Here is a 20592-nt window from a genome sequence, read left to right as displayed (position 1 = left end):
ATGGAAAGGGGACTGCAACTGGGACTGGGACTGGGACAGAGACAGATACGAATAGAGAGCTTGCAGCAATGGGTGCTGTGCTTTGTTATGCTGATGCCATTGTTGGAGATCCAGGAGATACATATACAGATACAAATAAAGATACAAATGTGTGTACAAGGCGACAGGCCACGTAATTACAATTCTTTTGGCATGTATCGTATTAGTTACCGCGGTCATCACCGCATAACACAACACAACACAAAGATCGTGTGTATAAAAAGATATTATATCTGCATCTCGCATCCGTGCGCTGCCTGAGCGACATTGAATTATCACAATGCTCTCATCTTCCATCCCATCCCATCACAAACCAAACGCCTTTTTCGGGGTTGGGTTCGGTTCGGTTCAGTACGGATTGGTTGACAAACTACAATTTAATAATGTGGCATGGCATTCATTGTCAGTCCAAAGGAACGGGAACGTGGGAAGTGCAGAGGGGGAGCCAGTTATTGTCATGCAGAGACAAGATATGTATTTACACAATTACTCGAGTCTGGGGATCGTTTGCACACATCGAATGGGTGTATATGGTACGAGTAAAGATTTTTCCATCTTGAATTTACGTACAAAGCTAATTTATCATTTCGTCGGGTCCAAAACTGTAAAAACTCCGCTGAATGGATGCCAATATTTTTCAGTTCAGTTCAGCATTATAACCACAAAATAAATAACATATACAGACACATGTACCAATGTACATACAATATAACAAACGATGACTGCTATGGGACCGACCGAACTCTTCGTCGTCCAATGTTAAAGCAGGGGCCAAAGCCCAACCCGTCGATTGAAGCTGTCAACGGGTACGTACGCACAATAAAAACCTTTTGTCCGTCAACTGCGTGAGATACTTTCTGGCCGAACGGCTGGTCTACTGCATTCGTGGAGGAGAAGGTAGATGCAGATAACCGGGGAAGGTAGATGGGAGGGGTATGGTATTGGTATGGACATTTGCAAGTGCCTAATTATGTGGCCCAAGTCAATTTGTTCAGCGTCCGACCCATTGCGAGCATGGTCCCTCAGTATCTCAGTCTCTCAGTCTGTCAGTCTTTCAGTATCGTCTCTGCTTTGTTTGACTTTTCTCGCTGCGGGCAAACAATAAATGGTTTGTAGTGATTAACGAGGTGGAACGTTGTGAGTTGCTGCGGACACCGCAACTCTACAGTTATACCCGATACTAAGTCAGTATGGCTCTCCTCCGGCAGACGCCGCTAATATTAAACGACACGACAAAGAGTGAGTGCGAGAGAGACAGAAAATCAATCTGAGCGTGACGTCGGGTGAGATCCTTAAACTCATATTTTGCAATTGGCAAAACCGACCATGAAACCTGTGTGTTAGAGAGAGACAGAGCGAGAAAGAATGAAATTGTTTTCTTGATTCTGGCTATAATAATTATACGATCTGATTGAGATTTTACGATCTAAAACATATAGTCGTCATCTACGATTCTGCGTTTTTGGTTTTATCGTATCTTTAAAAATGTAGATTCCACAGATTTTCGTCCTTTGTGGGGGCGGAAGTGGGCGGGGCAAAGTTTTGAAATATTTTTGTAGCAGTGACATATCACAGAAGTCTGGATCCAAAACATCGTTGCTCTAGATCTTATAGTCTTTGAGCACTAGGCGCTGAAGGGGACGGACAGAGGGACGGTCGGACGGACGGACGGACGGACGGACGGACAGACGGACAGAGGGACAGACAGACAGGGCTCAATCGACTCGGCTATTGATGCTGATCCAGAATATATATACTTTATGGGGTCGGAAACGATTCCTTCTGGACGTTACACACATCCACTTTTACCACAAATCTAATATACCCCAATACTCATTTTGAGTATCGGGTATAAAAAAAAGAAGGAGATATTCGCACACATATGAGAATATATAAAACGAGGGGGAACGTTGTGAGTTGCTGCGGACACCGCAACTCTACAGTTATACCCGATACTAAGTCTGTATGGCTCTCCTCCGGCAGACGCAGCTAATATTAAACGACACGACAAAGAGTGCGTGCGAGAGAGACAGAAAATCAGTCTGAGCGTGACGTCGGGCGCTGCGAAGCCAGTGCAAATTGATTTGTTCCTTTTGGCTATACAAATTATCTGATCTGGTCCAGATTCAGCAATCTGATAGATATGGTCATTATCTATGATTCTGTGTTTTTAGTTTTCTCAAATGTGCAATATTGTGGATGCCCCAGATTTTCGTCCTTTGCGGGGGCGGAAGGGGGTGTGGCGAAATTTGGACACAAAACGGTCAAGGTCCGATATCACAGGAGTGTGGATACCAAATTTGGTTGCTCTGGCTCTTATAGGTTCTGAGATCCTTGAACTCATATTTTGCAATTGGCAAAACCGACCATGAACCCTGTGTGTTAGAGAGAGACAGAGCGAGAAAGAATAAAATTGTTTTCTTGATTCTGGCTATAATAATTATACGATCTGATTGAGATTTTACGATCTAAAACAAATAGCCATCCTCTACGATTTTGCGTTTTTGGATTTATCGTATCTTTAAAAATGTGGATGCCACAGATTTTCGTCCTTTGTGGGGGCGGAAGTGGGCGGGGCGAAGTTTTGAAATATTTTTGTAGCAGTGACATATCACAGAAGTCTGGATCCAAAACATCGTTGCTCTAGCTCTTATAGTCTTTGAGCACTAGGCGCTGAAGGGGACGGACAGACGGACGGACGGACAGACGGACAGACAGACAGGGCTCAATCGACTCGGCTATTGATGCTGATCAAGAATATATATACTTTATGGGGTCGGAAACGATTCCTTCTGGACGTTACACACATCCACTTTTACCACAAATCTAATATACCCCAATACTCATTTTGAGTATCGGGTATAAAAAGTAGTGTGAAATCGATTATACGAGTATATACTCACATTAACCAGACCCAGACCCCTTTCGACCCCTTGCTGGACCGGATATAAGCCGCATCCCCCGCCCCAGTCCAGGCTCCGGCGAGTGTCAATATTGAATCGACTTTAGCGATACATGTTAATTCCTGTTAATCGTTGCGTGTCGGGTATTTTTTGATCTCACGGCGTCGTCAAGGGTACGTCCACAGGCCCGATGCATGATATTCATAGATCCAAGCGAGGTTTACTAATATTTGATTTCTTGAATATTCACTCATCCACGTTGCCCGTACTCGTACTCCAGCGGACGTCAACTTCCGCGAAAAGAGGGAAGACCAATTCTGACTAGAAGCCACAGATCTCCTGTGAGCAGTTCACGGCAAAGGTCCAGGGAATTCTATAGAGGAAAAGCTAAACTCTGACCTATGCCCGGGGTAATTTCTATCCCAATGTATGACTCATTCCCCTGGAGCTACACATATAGTGAAACTCACGATGCGACAAGAATTGCCACCATGTCGAAGTTGGTGTAATGCCATCCTTAAGAACTGTGCTCACAGTGTCTTCTGCTGCCTCAGATCTGCAACCGAATCGATTCTTTCATGGCAATCCCAGAGAAAATAATGGAAAAGCTGAAGGAGACAAGGTCTGGCCTACCTGCACAAGGGATCATAGTTTGGTGGAGCGAGCAACTCCCCGCCATCGGAGTCGGCGGCGCACTTATCTCGATAGTGGTAATTTTTATGGAAAATAATATATAAGAAGAGATGAAAGTTTAAAATTAACTAGCTGCAATTTTTAAAAATGAAGTTACCCGTTTTTAAATTTACCCGCGCAATAAATTGTTCAGTGGGACCGTAGATTTATTGCTAAAATATACCGAGTACGGAGCTTTAGGCATATACTAAAAGCTTTCAGCACTCAGTGGCGCTTTGCAGCATTTGGTAAGTGTTGCTCAGCACTCAAAAAGCTGCTCGACACTCAAAAAGCTGCTCGACATTTACGTTTTATTAAAAATATATATTTACATATTCGTTTCTGTTACTTCGTTTCGATGTGGAGAGAAAATGAGTGATAAAATAATATCTTCAAATTAATCATATTAACATATGTCTTAGAAAAATCACGTTCACCCAAACTATTTTGGGAGGTTAAGATACCAGCCTAAAAGTATGTACCTAAATATTCATCCAACATGACCGACACATTTTCTTTATACGGTCAAAAGACATGAACAATTTTTGTAACGGTTTCGGTAGCTCCAGCAAGTTTATGGAATCATCAACTCGTTTAGTATTTGCCAAAAGTTGTCCTGCCGCACAGAAGTCTATTCATAGTACAATGTACTGCGATTCGGTTCATATCTCTCGCAAAATACTCCCCCAATAAATTCCCCCAATACAATACAATAGCTGATATAGAACGAGCCTCCAATTCCACGTTGTGGTCGTGGATAAAATAGAACCTCTATTGCACAACCCTAAAACCCCCATACCCATACTAGAACGGAACGCCATTAAATATTATCAAATATTATTATATCGATCTTTGCGCCAGTGTGGAGTTGACATTGAGATCTGCCGCGTTTCATATGAATATATATTCGTAGATAAATATCAATGAAGTGGTCCGCAAACATGCACTGGGAGAAACGACAAGATAATTGCCGAATGTGTATCTAAATCAATTACGTGCCCAATTAGATGAGTTCCCTCCCAAAATGTGAAAGATCACAGCAATTCATTGAGCGGTGTAAGTGGTGGCGGAGGCGGAGGGGGCTATTCCCTTGGTGACGGGGTAAATCTGAATAATCAAAACAGAAAACGAAAAAACGCGATGGCAACAAGTGGAAATGGTGTAGTTCAAATTCGAGTACAATACAATAAAAGTAAAAGTGTAAAGAATGTCTGTGCAACAACAGCCGCAGCAGGCATTGCCCACAATTGCTGAAATTCTCAATCATCAGCAGAATACGGGAGTCGTCGGAGCAGGTGCAAGAGGAGCCATGGCCATGCCATCCAGTGCAAAGCCAAAGACAAAAAGGTGCGAGCTACTGCCAAAATGTATTCTTTTAATTTTATTTGACCCACATTCGGTGCCACGTTGCGTATACGTCACGTGAATAAGTTTTTTAGTGCAGAAATGTATTTTCGGATATACGCAAGAGCCAAGAGCGCAGAAAGAGCGCAGAAAGAGCGCGCGAATCAAGAAGTGTACTGCAGCTGAACAAGCTGAATGTACATATGTTGCCTTGCCTATTTGCTTATTTACATTCAGTCTTCGGCTTTAACCAGTTTGACGCCTCGAGCCGGTTAACGAGCTGTGCGCCAGACGAAAATATACATTCATATATACGGTCCGAGTATTGTGGCAATAAATCAGCCAAGTCTGGCCCGAACCCGAACCCGAACCCCAACGCAAACGCGAACCGAACCCGAAGTGATTGCGATTTGGACGGGGCTTTATGGATCACTCTGCAAATCCATAAAACTTATCAATCTATCCAATCCAACACTTATTCGCTTCGCTTGGGTTGGCGCTGGCCCGAACCGAGGATTTCATTGAGCTTATTTATTAATTGACTGAGTTAAATTGCTTCTACCTCAATCGATGGCATCTTTGGTGTCTATAATTTATTAACAAACTTCAAATAATTTGCCGACCGATCGTTTATGCAAATCATTGAGTGCATATCTCATACGGCGCGCGTCATACGTATATGCTTAAGCAAAAGCATTCGGTGCGAAGAGATAACAAAGTCAAGGCCCACTGGATGCCTGACGGCGGAAGCGTCATGGAAAGCCGCCTTCCGATAAAGTTTTCCCATGCCTGAACAGTGTCGTGACGTGTGTTAGTGTGTTGTGAACTGTTATCTGAAATGACTTCAATCAAAATATTCCCCCAAAAAGCACTCCGTCGTCATTATGGAATCTTTGGGTAAGTTTTCCAATCGGAGGAGTCTTCAAGGTAAGTCTAAAAAGCCCTCTCCTCTCTCTGTCTCCAGCCGATTGGTTCTTATCAAAAAGGGGCATGGCATGCCGCTTGAATCGGTTTAGTTTGAGCTTTGCAGGTGTATATAGGGACACTAATTATCGTGTACTTGGCGTCACTTCAGTGACCATTTTTAACGCCGGGCTCTTAATTGCTCTGATAATTAAGTTTAATGGTTGTTAAATACGCATCACTATCTTGTTTTTCTTTCACTTAGCCTGAAATCTGCATCCAAATACTGAATATCGTGTAAATGTGAAATAGCACTGCTTATTTGTTCTGTTTAGTGTTTGCTGCTTTGAACTGCTTGCAATACTCTCCGCTTCGCTCGGACTGTGAGAGACTTTATTTTAAACAAAACAAATGTTTGCATATATTAAATGCCAGATTTAATGCCCAACAAATATTATTACTATCGCTCTGAAAGCTCCCATCCCTAGCGCCAACAAAACCTAAAGCTGAAAGCTAAAAGCTGAAGCTGACGCTAGCGCTGACGCCGACGGCGATGCTGATAAGCACAAAACTTTTACCAACAGCACTGCGCGCGGCTTCTAGCAAGCATATGCCGTGGTGTTCACCGAAGCTGAAGCGAAGCCAACGCAGACGCCGCCGCAGACTTGGCGTTCATTCACAGTCGATCTCGCCTCGTATTCGAAGAGCCCCAGGCCCTGGCGTTCAATAGCAAACAAACGATCGAATCGAACATAGCGCAAGTTAGTTCAATTCTGCGTGTAGCCCAGTGCGTCTTGTATCTGCGAGTGATTCTGCGAGATAGTGTGTGTCAGTTTTAGTGCGAGACGGTAATTAATTAGCAAACTTGTCTTAAGTTTACTAATTAAAATAAAAGAGTAAGGAAAGCCACCGCAGTCACGCAGCTGCTACAGATATTTATACCCGATACTCAAAATGAGTATTGGGGTATATTAGATTTCTGGTAAAAGTGGATGTGTGTAACGTCCAGAAGGAATCGGTTCCGACCCCATAAAGTATATATATTCTGGATCAGCATCAATAGCCGAGTCGATTGAGCCCTGTCTGTCTGTCCGTCTGTCCGTCCGTCCGTCCGTCCGTCCGTCCGTCCGTCTGTCCGTCCGTCCGTCTGTCCGTCCCCTTCAGCGCCTAGTGCTCAAAGACTATAAGAGCTAGAGCAACGATGTTTTGGATCCAGACTTCTGTGATATGTCACTGCTACAAAAATATTTCAAACCTTCGCCCCGCCCACTTCCGCCCCCACAAAGGACGAAAATCTGTGGAATCTACATTTTTAAAGATACGATAAAACCAAAAACGCAGAATCGTAGATGACGACTATATGTTTTAGATCGTAAAATCTCAATCAGATCGTATAATTATTATAGCCAGAATCAAGAAAACAATTTCATTCTTTCTCGCTCTGTCTCTCTCTAACACACAGGTTTCATGGTCGGTTTTGCCAATTGCAAAATATGAGTTAAAGGATCTCAGAACCTATAAGAGCCAGATCAACCAAATTTGGTATCCACACTCCTGTGATATCGGACCTTGACCGTTTTGTGTCCAAATTTCGCCCCCCCCCCTTCCGCCCCCGCAAAGGACGAAAATCTGGGGCATCCACAAATCTCAGAGACTATTAAGGCTAGAGTAACCAAATTTGGTATCCGCACTTCTGTTAGATCTCACTATAAAACGTATATCTCAGAATTTCGCCCCCACCCCCTTCCACCCCCACAAAAGACGAAAATCTGTTGCATCCACAATATTGCACATTCGAGAAAACTAAAAACGCAGAATCATAGATAACGATCATATCTATCACATTGCTGAATCTGGATCAGATCGGATCATTTTGTAGCCAAAAGCAAGAAATCAATTTGCAGTGGCTACGCAGCGCCCGACGTCACGCTCAGATTGATTTTCTGTCTCTCTCGCACGCACTCTTTGTCGTGTCGTTTAAAATTAGCGGCGTCTGCCGGAGGACAGCCATACTGACTTAGTATCGGGTATAACTGTAGAGTTGCGGTGTCCGCAGCAACTCACAACGTTCCCCCTCGTTTTGATATAAAAAGGTTTGGCAGTGCATTGACAGAGACAAGTGTGTTTTTATGGCATAACGCGTTTCGAAATTCGCGCGCTTGACTTAAACTTTTTTCGGACTGCTTCCTGGGTAAATGACGATACGGCGATACGTTCGCTGTATTTTAAGCCCAGCATTCAGTTGTAAAAGGAAATTTTTGAAATTTGTGTCTCCGAGATAACGAAGAAGTGTGTTTGTGACTACCTGTGTGTTTGTGTTTTGGATTTGAGATGTAAATCTATTCAAATATTGAACAGTGGGCTGGTCTGCCCAACTTTCCATTTCGAATTTTGGGTACTTTTTGTGGATTCAGCTCGGTCTTGATTAGGCTTCATTCACACTCCACTCTCACCTCATGGCTGAGTGCCTTGAATAGTGATGAAACAGTTGGGAAGCAAATGAAAACACCTAAGCACATTGCCTGCACATTTGTTAATATTGTTGTTTATCAACTACCAACCGCATTATTGACTTATAATTATGTGCATTATTTAGCATTTAAAGCCCACAATGCACATGATAGGACAAGCCTGCAGCACGTGGAAAAGCAATCGACAATCGATCCCACAATTGCGCAAGAGGCAGACTCTGTAATTAGAGGGAGAAGCCACTAGGAACTCTAACGTCGAACGGCCATTAGCTTTATATTCTGCCCAACAGAGAGCAGCATGATATTCTCAAAAGATTTGGTTCCGTTCCTCATTTGACATTCATAAAACACACTTTCGAGACAATAATCGAGATGCTCGCCTTGAGCGAAACAATCCCCATACCGGAGAATGTTTATTTATAAAGAATTATGCCAAGTCTTTTTGGTTTTTGGAAAACATTTCTACACACCATACCCGACTGTGTAGGCTGCTGTTCTACTTTGCGGGTATTTATACACGTTCATTTTTTTATACTTTATACTCGTTCAGTTCAGTTCAGTGGAATGTACGGGTACGGAGTGTCCAAGAAACTGTGTTGTTTTTGTATAATAATTAGAAAGCGGCTCGTGTGGGAAGTCTTATCAAGTCTTATGGCAACACGATTGCCGGGGTCACTTGATTCTATAAAATAAAATGCCTGATAAGTAAACAGACCAGACCAGAAACTCAGTGGTATGCATGTTGCCAACTTAGTTTTTTGGGACTTGGATCATACGATTTTTGCATTGTCCCCGCACTAACCTTCTCCATTGATAATTTTCTGAGACTTTAAGCGCACATTTGCTGGGTAAACACTCGAAAATACTTCAAATATCTGGCGTTTAATATATACAGTGTGTATAAGTAATTTTCGCCCCAAGCTTTATCTACAGACTTAAAAACAAAAAACAAACGTACTCCCACGAAAAAACAAGCAAAAAAAAAAAACGAAACCAGACTCAAACCAAAAACAGAATTCTTTCGGTTTCTTGGCTCGGGCCCAAGGTCGGGGTAGCGATAAAGTGTTTCGTTTGGTCCAGCAGCTGAGATCAGTTATACAGCATCCTCCGCTCTGCAATGAATGAAAACCTCAGAGAAATTGAGCCTTACATAAGCTAGCACATGCCTTTGATTAAACACTATCCCATCACATCTTTGGTTTAGCGAATTCAATCCCGGGTTGCCCGATAATCACCGCTAAACAAATTTGACAAACCAATCCCATCAATCCACCACGTCACGTGTTCCCCAGCCGGAGTTAGTGACTCTATTAATCTGATTTGGGATAAATATAGCTTCATCATATGATCGACCAACAGGTTTCACACGGAACATATTCTAGGGCACAAATTGGGCCAGTCAGGAGTGCCAAATATGGTTATATCTGTCTATTCATTCTGTTTATCCAAGGTAGTTTGAATATCATCTCTGTGATTTTTCACAGTTGGTTGATGTCATTGAATCCCACACAATGGCAATGTTAAGATTCAATTTGTGCTTGGCAAACCATAACAGAACCCACTTTGCCTTAGAAGGGAGTGGAAAATAGTTAGTTTGATTCTCCATTCTCGCCTCGAGCTGATAATGAATGCTCCTAGTGATCATGGGTTATCAATCAGGTCTCAGCCGTCATTGATCAAAGTTTAGTTCCAATTCAAGTATCTCTGCCTCTGCCTCCACTGGCTGATTACTGCTCCGCGATACGCTTGAAATTCTTTGCACACTTTTCGTTGCATAATTTATAGGCTGGCTTTTGCTATTTGTGTCAGGTCTTATCGCCCCACACACACTTCTCTTCTGGTTTGCTGTTGACTAGTATCAGATGAGCTGCATTTATAAAAGCGTGCACGGGTCTCTATATAAATAGAAGGCGGGGCGGAAAAGTAAGTTATATGAACTTCTTGATTAAAAACCGAATAGGACCATAAATTTCTCATTCATTGACAGTCCACAAAGAAAGTAAGAACCTAGGTCAATGATGAATTTTACTCCATATAGCACAAAGATAACACGAAGGGGTAATGCACTGCACTGCCCACTCATGCAAGTTGTAACCACTTAACGATTTGTTCTATAACTCATTCCATAAAGACATAAAGCCTGGTTTGTCCAAAAAATAAGCTGCCCGAGTACAGCCTTCAGACGGTTGATAAACGGAGATTCCTCTGTCGTAAACTAATTTTAGCCACGTTGTATGTTAGCACAGCACATGATTTGCCTTGGGACCTAAAACTTGCTCCACGAAACGTCAAGCGAGGTGTTTTCGGCCGTAGACCCCGCCACTTGGATCACTTTTTTCGGGAACTCTTTTATCACTGGCCATATAGTATGGTAGTACACACCCATAAATTTGTTGCCTTTAAAGCCTGTTAGCATTGGGACGGCAGTTTTCACCGGCTGATACCTTTAAGATGTTGCGTAATAGAAGCAAAAAAGAAGAAGAGCAACGTCAGCAGTTGCGATTCCATTGATAAGCCGGAAAGATAAGAGTCTTAGTTTTAGGAGGTGAGTTCGAAGAGATGTGTGGGGTGTTGCGAGGGGTTCAAGATCAATGGAACTGGAAGGGGAAGAGTACGGGCAAGATGTCAACTAAAGCTGCCGCCCGGGCATAGTATAATGAGCTTAATTATTTCCAAGACGATGCCTGGAAACAGGCGGCTATCGGAGTGCGATAGGCGTATCTATACGTAGACAATCAAACGAGTACTTCCACAGATACATAGCACATATGTCTTTAAGTATAGATGCGCTTCATTAAGTCGTAACCCAATCATTATCGGACTTTGGAACACTCATAGAAGCGGTGCAATGTCAAAAGTCTGACGAGTAAATCCGATTTGGACTGACGGTGTCGGCCCAATTATGGCCAAATTAAACTGTTTGTCAACTAATTCGATTTTTTGACGGACACTGATAGGGCCCAACACTTTGCCCTAGCCCTCCCACGCCAGCACTGTCATCCGACAGTCGTCTCTTATCAGCACCTTGAATACCCTACCTGTCCTGATGACACACAGGGGCATTGATAGTTATAGCCATCAAAAGTTTAGTGCCCATTGCTAAAAATCACTTCTTAAGCAGTCGGCAAATATCGGCAATAATCGCAGAAGCGCAGCGCTTATCAGCTGCGATTTGATTAGTGGTTCTTCAGTTTAACAGCACACATTTTTATGGCGAACTTCTGGCTCAACTTTGATATGGGTTGATAGCTGGAAAAGCTGTGATAAGGGGACCAGATGAAAGCTCATTATGATAATTATCATTTGTCATGGAATGATAAGAAAGCTCTGCTTCCTGAGCTTTCCTTTAAAGCTGCCGATCAAAGCTATTTCAGAAAAAGCTACGGCAAAAGCTATGACAGTCTTCTTGGCTAATTAACGGAATCAACTTCCACAGCAGATCGATTGATCGATCATCTTTCTCGCTTCCCCATCGCCTCCCGCTGAATGCCACTTAGAACCCCGTACCCCCAGGCACGTTCCGTCACTTAGCTGAACACTGAAAATAACATATAATAAATAATAAATAATTTCATTGGCTTTGTCCTAAGATTATCATCAATTAGAGCCCTGCGGCAGCCCAAACCGAACCGAATCGTGACACATACGATACGTGATCCTTCTGGGCATGGGCCTGGGCATGGTCTAAGATTAACACGAAGATCGTAAAAGCTAAGAGAAATATGTAAATATTGTATATGCGAATGGCACGGGCACACAGGTGGTAATTAAACTATTAACATTCGATGTGGAGATGGAGATCAGATCCGTTTGATTTATTTATAAGCTTTTCTTTCCTCCATCGCATCGCGTGTTTATTGTTTTGACTTTTCTCTCTCTCAGCCTGTGCCAAAACGTGTCGCTCTTGCGCCACGCGCACCACACGATCCCTCCCTCGTCCTTGGCCTTCTGTCAATGAGTTGGCCAAACAATTACTCTTGGCCACAGGCCAATGGTTTTCTGCCGTTTTCTCCATGGGTGCAGGTTCTGCAATTGCAAATACAAGTATTTCAAGGAAATGGAGACTCCAATGTTGGGCGAGGTTAATGAGGGGTTAACTGCGGCTATAAAGTTCTGGAAGTGTCATAAACCAAAAAAAAAGATGGAAAATATTCCACTTGCTAGAGATCAGCGGGGGTTATCATGACACGCTTATGCAATAGATTTGTTTTCGACATATTTATTTCGAGTTCATTTTATTGCCATTTCAATTTCTATTGAGACAGTTAAGAGTAAATTGCGTGCAATTTGATCGACAGGCGGCTGAGATTCTGCGGTGATTTGTTTGCCACATTGCGTAGTGAGTGTGGGGCCACGCAATTGCAACTGCAATTCCAACAATTGTGCGTTGTAGGCTGCAATTGATACGATGAAAGGCCCCTGACATGGTAATTGATCACTCTGGTCACTCCGTGCTCCACTCGCCCTCGCCACCTTCAACCATCCACCTTCCACTCCAATCCGTTATCAATCTGCAGTTCCCAGACTCGATTGCCCCATTCTTATATCAATGTTATATTATTGTTTCCACATTGTATAAAATTAAGATGGCAGAGCTACAACGAGCGGGAGAGACATGCAGTGCTACAGAGATTATAGCGATTATAGAGAGAGAAAGAGAGCCGAGTGAGCACTTAAGATGCCCATAAATTCTGGATACTTGACTTTTTTATGCTCTCCCGAGTAGGATCTGCTAATTTCCACACACACAGAAGCAGCCCATGGCGGTGTGGTGTGGTGTGAGTGTGAGCAGTGGCTAAAAATGGGCTTTTGATTTACGCAATGTTATTTTTGGACGTTGACATGCAATGACTGCATCTTTTAAGAGGCGATGCAGTTACTGCACCGTCAAGTGGCCCGTGTGACACACACTTACAGAAGGCTGTTACGCGCGGATCCCAGGCAAAACGCAGCCCTCCTCCCGCCCAACCGACCGAGGGGCGCTGCCGCATGACGCGCGGTGCGTAGCCGAACCAAACGCGAACATGCAAGAAAGATAGCTATTAGACTAACATTCGAGGAAAACTAGTACTAAACTTACTAAGAAACTAAGCATGCAATCAAAATACAAATACCACTACAGTTACTAATTAATAGAAAGGTGTGTAAGGATTAATAATTTAATAAGAGGAAGAGAATTAGTGGTGGATATAATATGGTAGAGGGAATTATAATCCGAGCATAAGACCCTAAACGGTTCATGCAAGGAATAATTCGATCTACAAAGTGGAAGGAACAACGGTATAAAATTTCTAGTCAGTCTAATAGGAATCGTGAAGTTTATGCGGCTCAACAGATCAGGGCTGTCGATGTCACCCCTGATCAAGTTGTGCATAAATATCACACCAAGCATTTTTCTACGGTTAACTAAGGATGGGAGGTTTACTAATAGTAGTCTACTAGAGTAAGATGGGAGTCTTACACCCGCATCCCAGTTAAGGCCCCGCAGAGCAAAGAGTAAAAAGTTTTTCTGTACTGATTCTATACGGTCCTGGTGTACTTTGTACTGAGGGCACCATACACAGGAGCCGTATTCTAATATCGGACGAACAAACGAGGTATAGAGAGTCTTTGTTATATAGGGGTCGTCAAATTCCTTTGACCACCTCTTTATAAACCCAAGCACGCCCATGGCCTTATTTACCATGGTAGAAATGTGTTCGGAAAACTTTAACTTGGGGTCTAACATAACACCCAAATCATCCACCAGGGTAATTCTCTCAAGAGAACCACCAAATAGGGTGTAGGGAGCCAACAAAGGGCTAGAACGATGAAATGTCATAACTTTGCATTTCGAGGCATTAAGGTGTAACAAGTTTGCACAACACCATGACTGAAAGTTATTGAGATCGGATTGCAAGCTAGAATGAAATGAAATGTCCTTGTACTGGACACAGAGTTTAACATCATCCGCATACATAAGTACTCGAGAGTATGTTAAAACTGAAGGAAAGCAATTAATAAAGAGTGTGAAGAGTAAGGGGCCTAGATGGCTGCCTTGTGGTACTCCCGAAGAAACCTTTACTGGTAAAGAGAGGGAGTTTTTGAAGAGGACTCTTTCAGACCTAGAACAAAGATAGCTAGAAATCCATCTCAGGAGGTTGGGCGGAAACCCTAAAAGGTCAAGTTTATGCGCTAAAAGGGAATGGTTTACAGAGTCGAATGCTTTACTAAAGTCGGTGTAAATAACATCCGTCTGTAAGTTACATCGAACTCTAACAAGTTCGTGGTGGTTGATCGCCGCCTTGCTGAGTTGGAGATATAAGTGACTTGCAGAGATGTTGCAAGTGCGGAGTTAAAACCTTCTCAAACATTTTAGGAATCTGTATATAGATACAGATATAAATATTTGTCTATGGGTACTCCAACACTTCAGATCGACATTGACAGTCCCGCTGTCGCTTTGTAAATTTTCACTCGCTTCAGAACGGTCGTCGAACGGAACCATCTTTGAAAATAAATAGATAAAATATACTCACTTTTTGTTGAGATTTTAAAAATCAGACAAGTGACCACAATGACTCGCGAGTGTTGGGATCGGTAAATATCTGAGACACTTGAAGAACCAATCCCCCCTCCCTTTAACCTCAAAATAATTATTCTAAAACCAATTATTGTGAGTGACATCTTAGTGAATTACTCGTATTGGCACAGTTAACAAAATTCGCTTAATTTATTATCGGATCTCTTGGATCTGAACAAACTCAAGTCTACCTTTCGAGTGGCACCCCTGATAACAACCACAAATAGATTAGTTATTGTTTTAATGCCATTGTTATTGCCATGCTCTGATTTCTTCATATTTGTTGTTGTTTTTTTGACAATTTGTCTACGAATTTTGACAGCTGAATGAGCAATCAAAAGAGACATGTATCCTTGTATAAAGCAGATTATCTTTCTGCCAGCAGTTTCAGTCTCTTTATGCACACGACAAAGTGAGCTTCGTGGTGTCCGTCCAAAATCATTGTTGAAAAATCGATGACATGCCATCGAGCCGTGAGCAGGAGCAGCCGCCACTTCAGGGGGTGGAAAATCACCCTCAAGACTCGGCCCCCGCTGAGGCGCAAATGAAAAGGTCTCGATAAAAACTTCAATTAAACACAACTATAATCGAAAGCAGATAATGAGGGAGAAGTTTACCTTTAATTGAAAAGATTAATGCAACGATAGGATAGAATACGCGTAAAATACCAAATGATTGATGAAGTGCTTCCGTCTGAAAGAGCCAGAGACAGTGTGGGAAAGGGAGATAGACTGAGAGCGAGAGAGGGCTGAAGTTCCACCTGGATTTATATATTTACCATTTTCAGTTGCTTGAAAGTATTCAAAATGAAGGGATCCACACTGGACAAAATCTGCTGCTTCCTGGCCGAGCTCATCGGCACAGGCATGCTGATCTTCCTCGGCTGCATGGGATGCGTGAAGTCGGACCTGTTCCCCAACAACCATCTGCAGATTATTCTCAACTTCGGTCTGGCGGTCATGATCTGCATCCAGTGCTTCGGCTGTGTGTCCGGCGCCCATCTCAATCCAGCGGTAACTGTTGCCGCCTATATCTACGAGTTGGTCACACTTCCCATGGCCTTTGTCTACTGTGTGGCCCAGATGCTGGGCGCCTTCATTGGCTACGGCCTGCTGAAGGTTCTCCTGCCCGAGGACACCCTCAGTGCAGGCGTTGGCCTGTGTGTGACCTTGCCCCACAGCAGCATTAGCCATGCTCAGGCCTTTGGCATTGAGTTCGTGATCACTGCCATCCTGGTGATTGTCTGCTGCGGCGTCTGGGATCCCCGCAACTCCAAGTTCCATGACTCTGTTGCCATTCGCTTCGGTCTGGCCATTTCCTGCCTTGCCTGCGCTGCCGTAAGTTCCGCCTTGCACCTTGATCCTTTCAGTCCTACAAGAAGTCTAACGTTTCCTTCTTTCCAGGGTCCCTTCACCGGCGCCAGCATGAACCCGGCCAGGTCCTTTGCTCCTGCCCTGTGGAACGCCCACTTCGATTCCAACTGGATCTACTGGCTGGCTCCACTCAGTGCTGCCGCCGTTACCGCCTACGCCTACAAGGCCGTCTTCCGGCGGGAAGTGGTGGAGGCGGAGATCACCAGCCACGAGAAGCTGCGCCAGCTGGAGGACGTACAGCTCTCGTAGAAGCGGACGGGGATGCCAAAGACATTGCAACTACACTTAACTTTAAGCTAAGACAGCCAAATTTTATATTAATGCAGTATAAGACCTTCGATAATAAAGAACATCGAGATTTTTCAACTATTTTAAAGAACCAGAATAACTTTAAATTCCATGGGGAGGGAAGTTATTTTCTTTCCTGACAGGGCAAGCCCCTCAATGAAAATCAAAACTCTATATGATTATTGCTGATGGTGGGATGCTTTCACTGGTTCCCAAGGGAAAACGGTTTATAGAAGCCATCATCTGGTTGGGGTGTCAACATCTCAAGACCTGCTAGTCTCTCGGCAGTACTCTTCCATAGCACTGCCTCGCTGATGAAACGTGTTTGAATGTGGCCTGTGGCACTACCACTGTCAACCACAGGTTTCCTTCAGCTTTTGGCTCCCTGATCGCGTTTTCTGCTCTTCAGATAAGTTCTCTAGTCTCTAGTTCTGCTACCACTAGTTCAACTTTCAGCAACAATCAACTGGCTAATATTTTCATAATTTGGAGGCCCACATTCCTTCCCCAGTGCCAGTCGAGACCACGAAGCGTGTGTTGTCCAAGGCTCGGCGCCACATGCGCCCTCTGATTAAGATCTTAATGATTCGAGATAAGATTAGGGGCAAATCGCGGGAAATGCTGCTGGCCAATCAGAAGGCAGGGAGGCAGTGACGCCGTGGGGCTTGTCAGGCCGATAATTACAGCAGAAAAGCCTCCTGAAAATGCTCTTTGATTAATTGATCCGTCCGGAATGGGCGGCGACGGACAGACAGAACAGGGCCACACAACAGCGCAGAATATCTACGCGCCTCCACTTGGAAATATCCATATGATAATTAGCATTTAGGTTTTATAATTGATATTGATTGATTGGAGCCAATTTAAGGTCACAGGCCTCGCGAATACGCCAACTCAGTTGGCCAAGGAAAGAGTTGGTGGCAGTCGAGTTTAGTCAGCATGTCGCAACAGAAGCCAAAACGAGCAAGCGGATTCGACTCCCCCTCCGGCGGACGATGGCGTCTCCATCAAGAGCACAGGAGTCGAGTGGCCGCCTTCTTTGGGGAGCTGGTGGGCACAGCCATGTTCGTGCTCATCGACTGCTTGGGCTGTGTCCAGACGCCGATCTTCAACAACACGCACTTTCAAAGCGGCCTCACTTTCGGCCTGGCAATCCTCATAGCCATCCAGTGCTTCGGTTCTGTGTCCGGGGCACACCTCAATCCAGCCATTACCCTCGCTGCCACCCTGTACGGCGTGCTCCACTGGGGAATGGCCATTGCCTATTTTGTGGCTCAGGTGGCGGGCGCTTTCATTGGGTACGGCCTGTTGGTAGCCGTCCTCCCCCATAACGCCATTAAGGGCGTGGACAACCCGGCAGGTGTCTGCGTGACAGTCTTGGCCAGTGACATCTCTGTGCTGCAGGGTTTATTTATTGAGTTCCTCATCACCTGTTGCGTGGTGATGGTTGCCTGCTCGTTGTGGGATCCCCGCAATGCCAAGCTCAAGGACTCGGTGCCCGTGCGCTTCGGTTCTTGGGAGCACCATTGGATCTATTGGGTGGGTCCTCTCGTGGTAGGCGCTGTCACTTCCCTCATCTACCGATGCGCCTTCAAAGGAGACGAGGTGATCGAGCTACGGAGCTCGAATGCCAAGATTCGAGTGATCGAGGAGGTGGTACTGCCCTAAGTTGTTGTTAATCGCTGTCTTAGCTGTAGTTTTAGAATCTTAAGTTCTGCCAATAAAGAGGATTAATCGTTTTCCATAGCATACATTTGGGAGGGTATATTGAACTACTATTGAATCAGCTGATTGCCGACTCTGTAGCTATATAGTTTATGCGTCACTGGAAAATTTAGCCAGAGATCTCTATCAATGAGTGTAGTATTGTGTCTTCATTCAAACACTATCATTAATCAGAACATAGCAATTGAAAAATATGTGTGTCGTTGAGATAAGCAGCAAAGGGGTTATAAACCAACCAGACAGCTGGAATTTTGCACACTAGACACCACAATAACGACCCCCTGCCCTTGAGTTAAGTGGACTATTTGGCAGTGCTGAAAGTGTATTAAGTAAATAGAAGCACTGCCAATAGATGGGGCTGGGGCTGGGGCGATTAGAAATCTTGATATTTTATTGCTGTAGAATGTCGTAGATTATGCCGATTAGATTATAGATTTAATCTTGTACCCGTAGTATCTCGTTCCCATTGAATGCTTGAGGTGCTGTCTAATCAGGCGGACCTCTAAGAGCTCTCAGTCAGCGACGGAGCTCGTTGGAGTTAAGGTGATTTACAGACATGTCCAATACAAGCACGAGGTGATACTCGAGTGAACACAGCATAGCCATCATATCCCGACTGACACATCCTCTTTGTTCTCTCTTGCAGTCGCTCGTCCTGTTGGCTGCTTCAGCCTCGGCAGTTGAACAATATCTGCATCGTCTTCGCCGAACTAATTGCCACAGCCATGCTGATGTTCCTCGGCTGCATGGGCTGCATCGAGAATTCGTTCTTCTCCAACTCCAACTTCCAGAGTGCGCTCAACTTCGGTTTTGTTGTCCTGATTTGCATCCAGTGCTTTGGCTGCGTGTGCGGTGCCCATCTCAATCCCACCGTGACGTTGGCCAACTATATCTACAACATGATCTCGCTGCCCATGGCCATTTCATACTTTGTCGCGCAGATGGTGGGGGCCTTCATCGGCTATGGTCTGCTCAAGGCCGTCATGCCAGAGAGCGCCATATACAGCTCTAGCACGTCGAGTGGCGTCTGCGTAACATCCCTCCACAGCAGCCTGACGGGGCTGCAGGGCGTGGTCATAGAGTTCCTGATCACCAGCGCCCTGATTGCCATTTGCTGTGGCGTCTGGGATCCGCGCAATGCCAGGAACCAGGACTCTGTGCCAGTGCGTTTCGCCCTAGCCATCGCCTGCCTCTCCTTGACTGCGGTAAGTAATTTGCTGAGTTCTGCTCTCTGAACAGTCCGGTAATGTGTGTGTTGATTCCGTTTTCAGGGTCAGTTCACAGGAGCCAGCATGAATCCGGCCCGCTCTTTTGCCCCGGCCATTTGGAACGGAGCCTGGGAGAATCACTGGATCTACTGGGTGGGTCCCCTGGCAGGAGCTCTCGTCTCATCGCTCATCTACAAGTATGCTTTCCGACGAGAGCTTCAGGCACAGGAAGAGCAGGAATCGACCATGTCCACCAAGCGGACCTCTGAATTAGAGTTCGCCTAGCGAGCAAGAGATCCCTTACAAGACAACATATCCCATAAGTGCTTTAAAAGCGGCTTAGTTTTTAGTCTCACTCGCCCTACTATACAAATAAATACTATAAATTAAATCCGCGGGCTTCCGTGTGGGGTGGCTGGCTTATCATCGCGAGATTATTTTGATACGTGCTTATCGTTAATATTCATATAGAAACACTCGTAAAAATTGCTGCGAATTAGCCTTAAGATATGACAACAGCTAAAACCGTACTACCGAACTGCTTCTTACTGCTTCTTATTATATGAGGACTTTTCGTGCTCCAAGTGATGGAACTACCATGCGTGGAGGGCGGAACAGAAGTAGACCGTTTACAGCTTTGCGAGCGGGATGTATAAATCTGTTAAATTTATAATACCTTTCAGAGGTATAAATAATCATTGTTAGTGCTAAAAATTAAGGAGGAAATATTGATGGCTCTGGAACAAACGTTCGTACGCTTTTAGTGCAACAAAAAATATAGAAATTTGCCCAGGTTTTTTTTGCGATGCGATAGCATTTTGTTAGCTAAGTACGAGATGGGGTTCATCGAGTTTTAGTTTTCATAATGCTACTTTGGCCTAAACAAGTAAAATGCAGACAAATGAGGGACAAAAACTTTATGAAAATGGGTTTATATTAGCTTTTAATTATTGGGTCTCGGGGGGCTGTGCTACGGAAATATATGCCCACATTTCTTTCACAGACCCTGCCTTCTTTTACCATAAGATTGTTACACTCAAGTCTACCTTTACAAAATTTTTGGATAAATAATTTTAGCCGATAAATGAAGCAATTTTCTATAAG

At 44.2% G+C, this 20592-nt stretch overlaps 3 protein-coding genes across 6 annotated transcripts; all 3 read left to right on the top strand.

Moving 5' to 3' along the window:
- The first annotated feature begins 4802 nt into the window (after positions 1–4802).
- On the top strand, positions 4803–19867 carry LOC108160597 (aquaporin). 3 transcript variants are annotated; one of them, XM_017294694.2, is made up of 3 exons: positions 4803–4961; positions 18927–19485; positions 19552–19867. In XM_017294694.2, the coding sequence occupies exons 1-3, from the start codon at positions 4822–4824 to the stop codon at positions 19771–19773; spliced, it is 921 nt and encodes a 306-aa protein (XP_017150183.2). In that variant the 5' UTR covers positions 4803–4821; the 3' UTR covers positions 19774–19867. The 3 variants fall into 3 exon arrangements, with proteins under 3 accessions (XP_017150183.2, XP_017150184.2, XP_017150185.2); XM_017294695.2 differs by lacking the exon at positions 4803–4961 and adding an exon at positions 5420–5855; XM_017294696.2 differs by lacking the exon at positions 4803–4961 and adding an exon at positions 18748–18856.
- Positions 6586–16625, top strand: LOC117185830 (aquaporin AQPcic-like). 2 transcript variants are annotated; one of them, XM_033398098.1, is made up of 3 exons: positions 6586–6709; positions 15682–16231; positions 16298–16625. In XM_033398098.1, the coding sequence occupies exons 2-3, from the start codon at positions 15701–15703 to the stop codon at positions 16514–16516; spliced, it is 750 nt and encodes a 249-aa protein (XP_033253989.1). In that variant the 5' UTR covers positions 6586–6709; positions 15682–15700; the 3' UTR covers positions 16517–16625. The 2 variants fall into 2 exon arrangements, with proteins under 2 accessions (XP_033253989.1, XP_033253988.1); XM_033398097.1 differs by lacking the exon at positions 6586–6709 and adding an exon at positions 14780–14911.
- LOC117193372 (aquaporin AQPcic-like) lies at positions 17465–18294 on the top strand. Its single transcript, XM_033398099.1, has one exon. The coding sequence runs from the start codon at positions 17495–17497 to the stop codon at positions 18221–18223; it is 729 nt and encodes a 242-aa protein (XP_033253990.1). The 5' UTR covers positions 17465–17494; the 3' UTR covers positions 18224–18294.
- Positions 19868–20592: the final 725 nt, after the last annotated feature.

Source organism: Drosophila miranda, assembly GCF_003369915.1.
Source record: "Drosophila miranda strain MSH22 chromosome Y unlocalized genomic scaffold, D.miranda_PacBio2.1 Contig_Y2_pilon, whole genome shotgun sequence".
Taxonomy (NCBI): domain Eukaryota; kingdom Metazoa; phylum Arthropoda; class Insecta; order Diptera; family Drosophilidae; genus Drosophila; species Drosophila miranda.
This window is presented reverse-complemented; position numbering and strand designations above follow the sequence as displayed.

Coding starts and splice junctions, on each gene's coding strand:
- LOC108160597 (XM_017294694.2), top strand. CDS start 4,822: ATGTCTGTGCAACAACAGCCGCAGCAGGCATTGCCCACAATTGCTGAA. Junction 4,962..18,926: donor GCAAAGCCAAAGACAAAAAG/GTGCGAGCTACT, acceptor TCTCTCTTGCAG/TCGCTCGTCCTGTTGGCTGC. Junction 19,486..19,551: donor CCTGCCTCTCCTTGACTGCG/GTAAGTAATTTG, acceptor TTCCGTTTTCAG/GGTCAGTTCACAGGAGCCAG.
- LOC117185830 (XM_033398097.1), top strand. CDS start 14,889: ATGACTCGCGAGTGTTGGGATCG. Junction 14,912..15,681: donor ACTCGCGAGTGTTGGGATCG/GTAAATATCTGA, acceptor TACCATTTTCAG/TTGCTTGAAAGTATTCAAAA. Junction 16,232..16,297: donor CCTGCCTTGCCTGCGCTGCC/GTAAGTTCCGCC, acceptor CCTTCTTTCCAG/GGTCCCTTCACCGGCGCCAG.
- LOC117193372 (XM_033398099.1), top strand. CDS start 17,495: ATGTCGCAACAGAAGCCAAAACGAGCAAGCGGATTCGACTCCCCCTCC.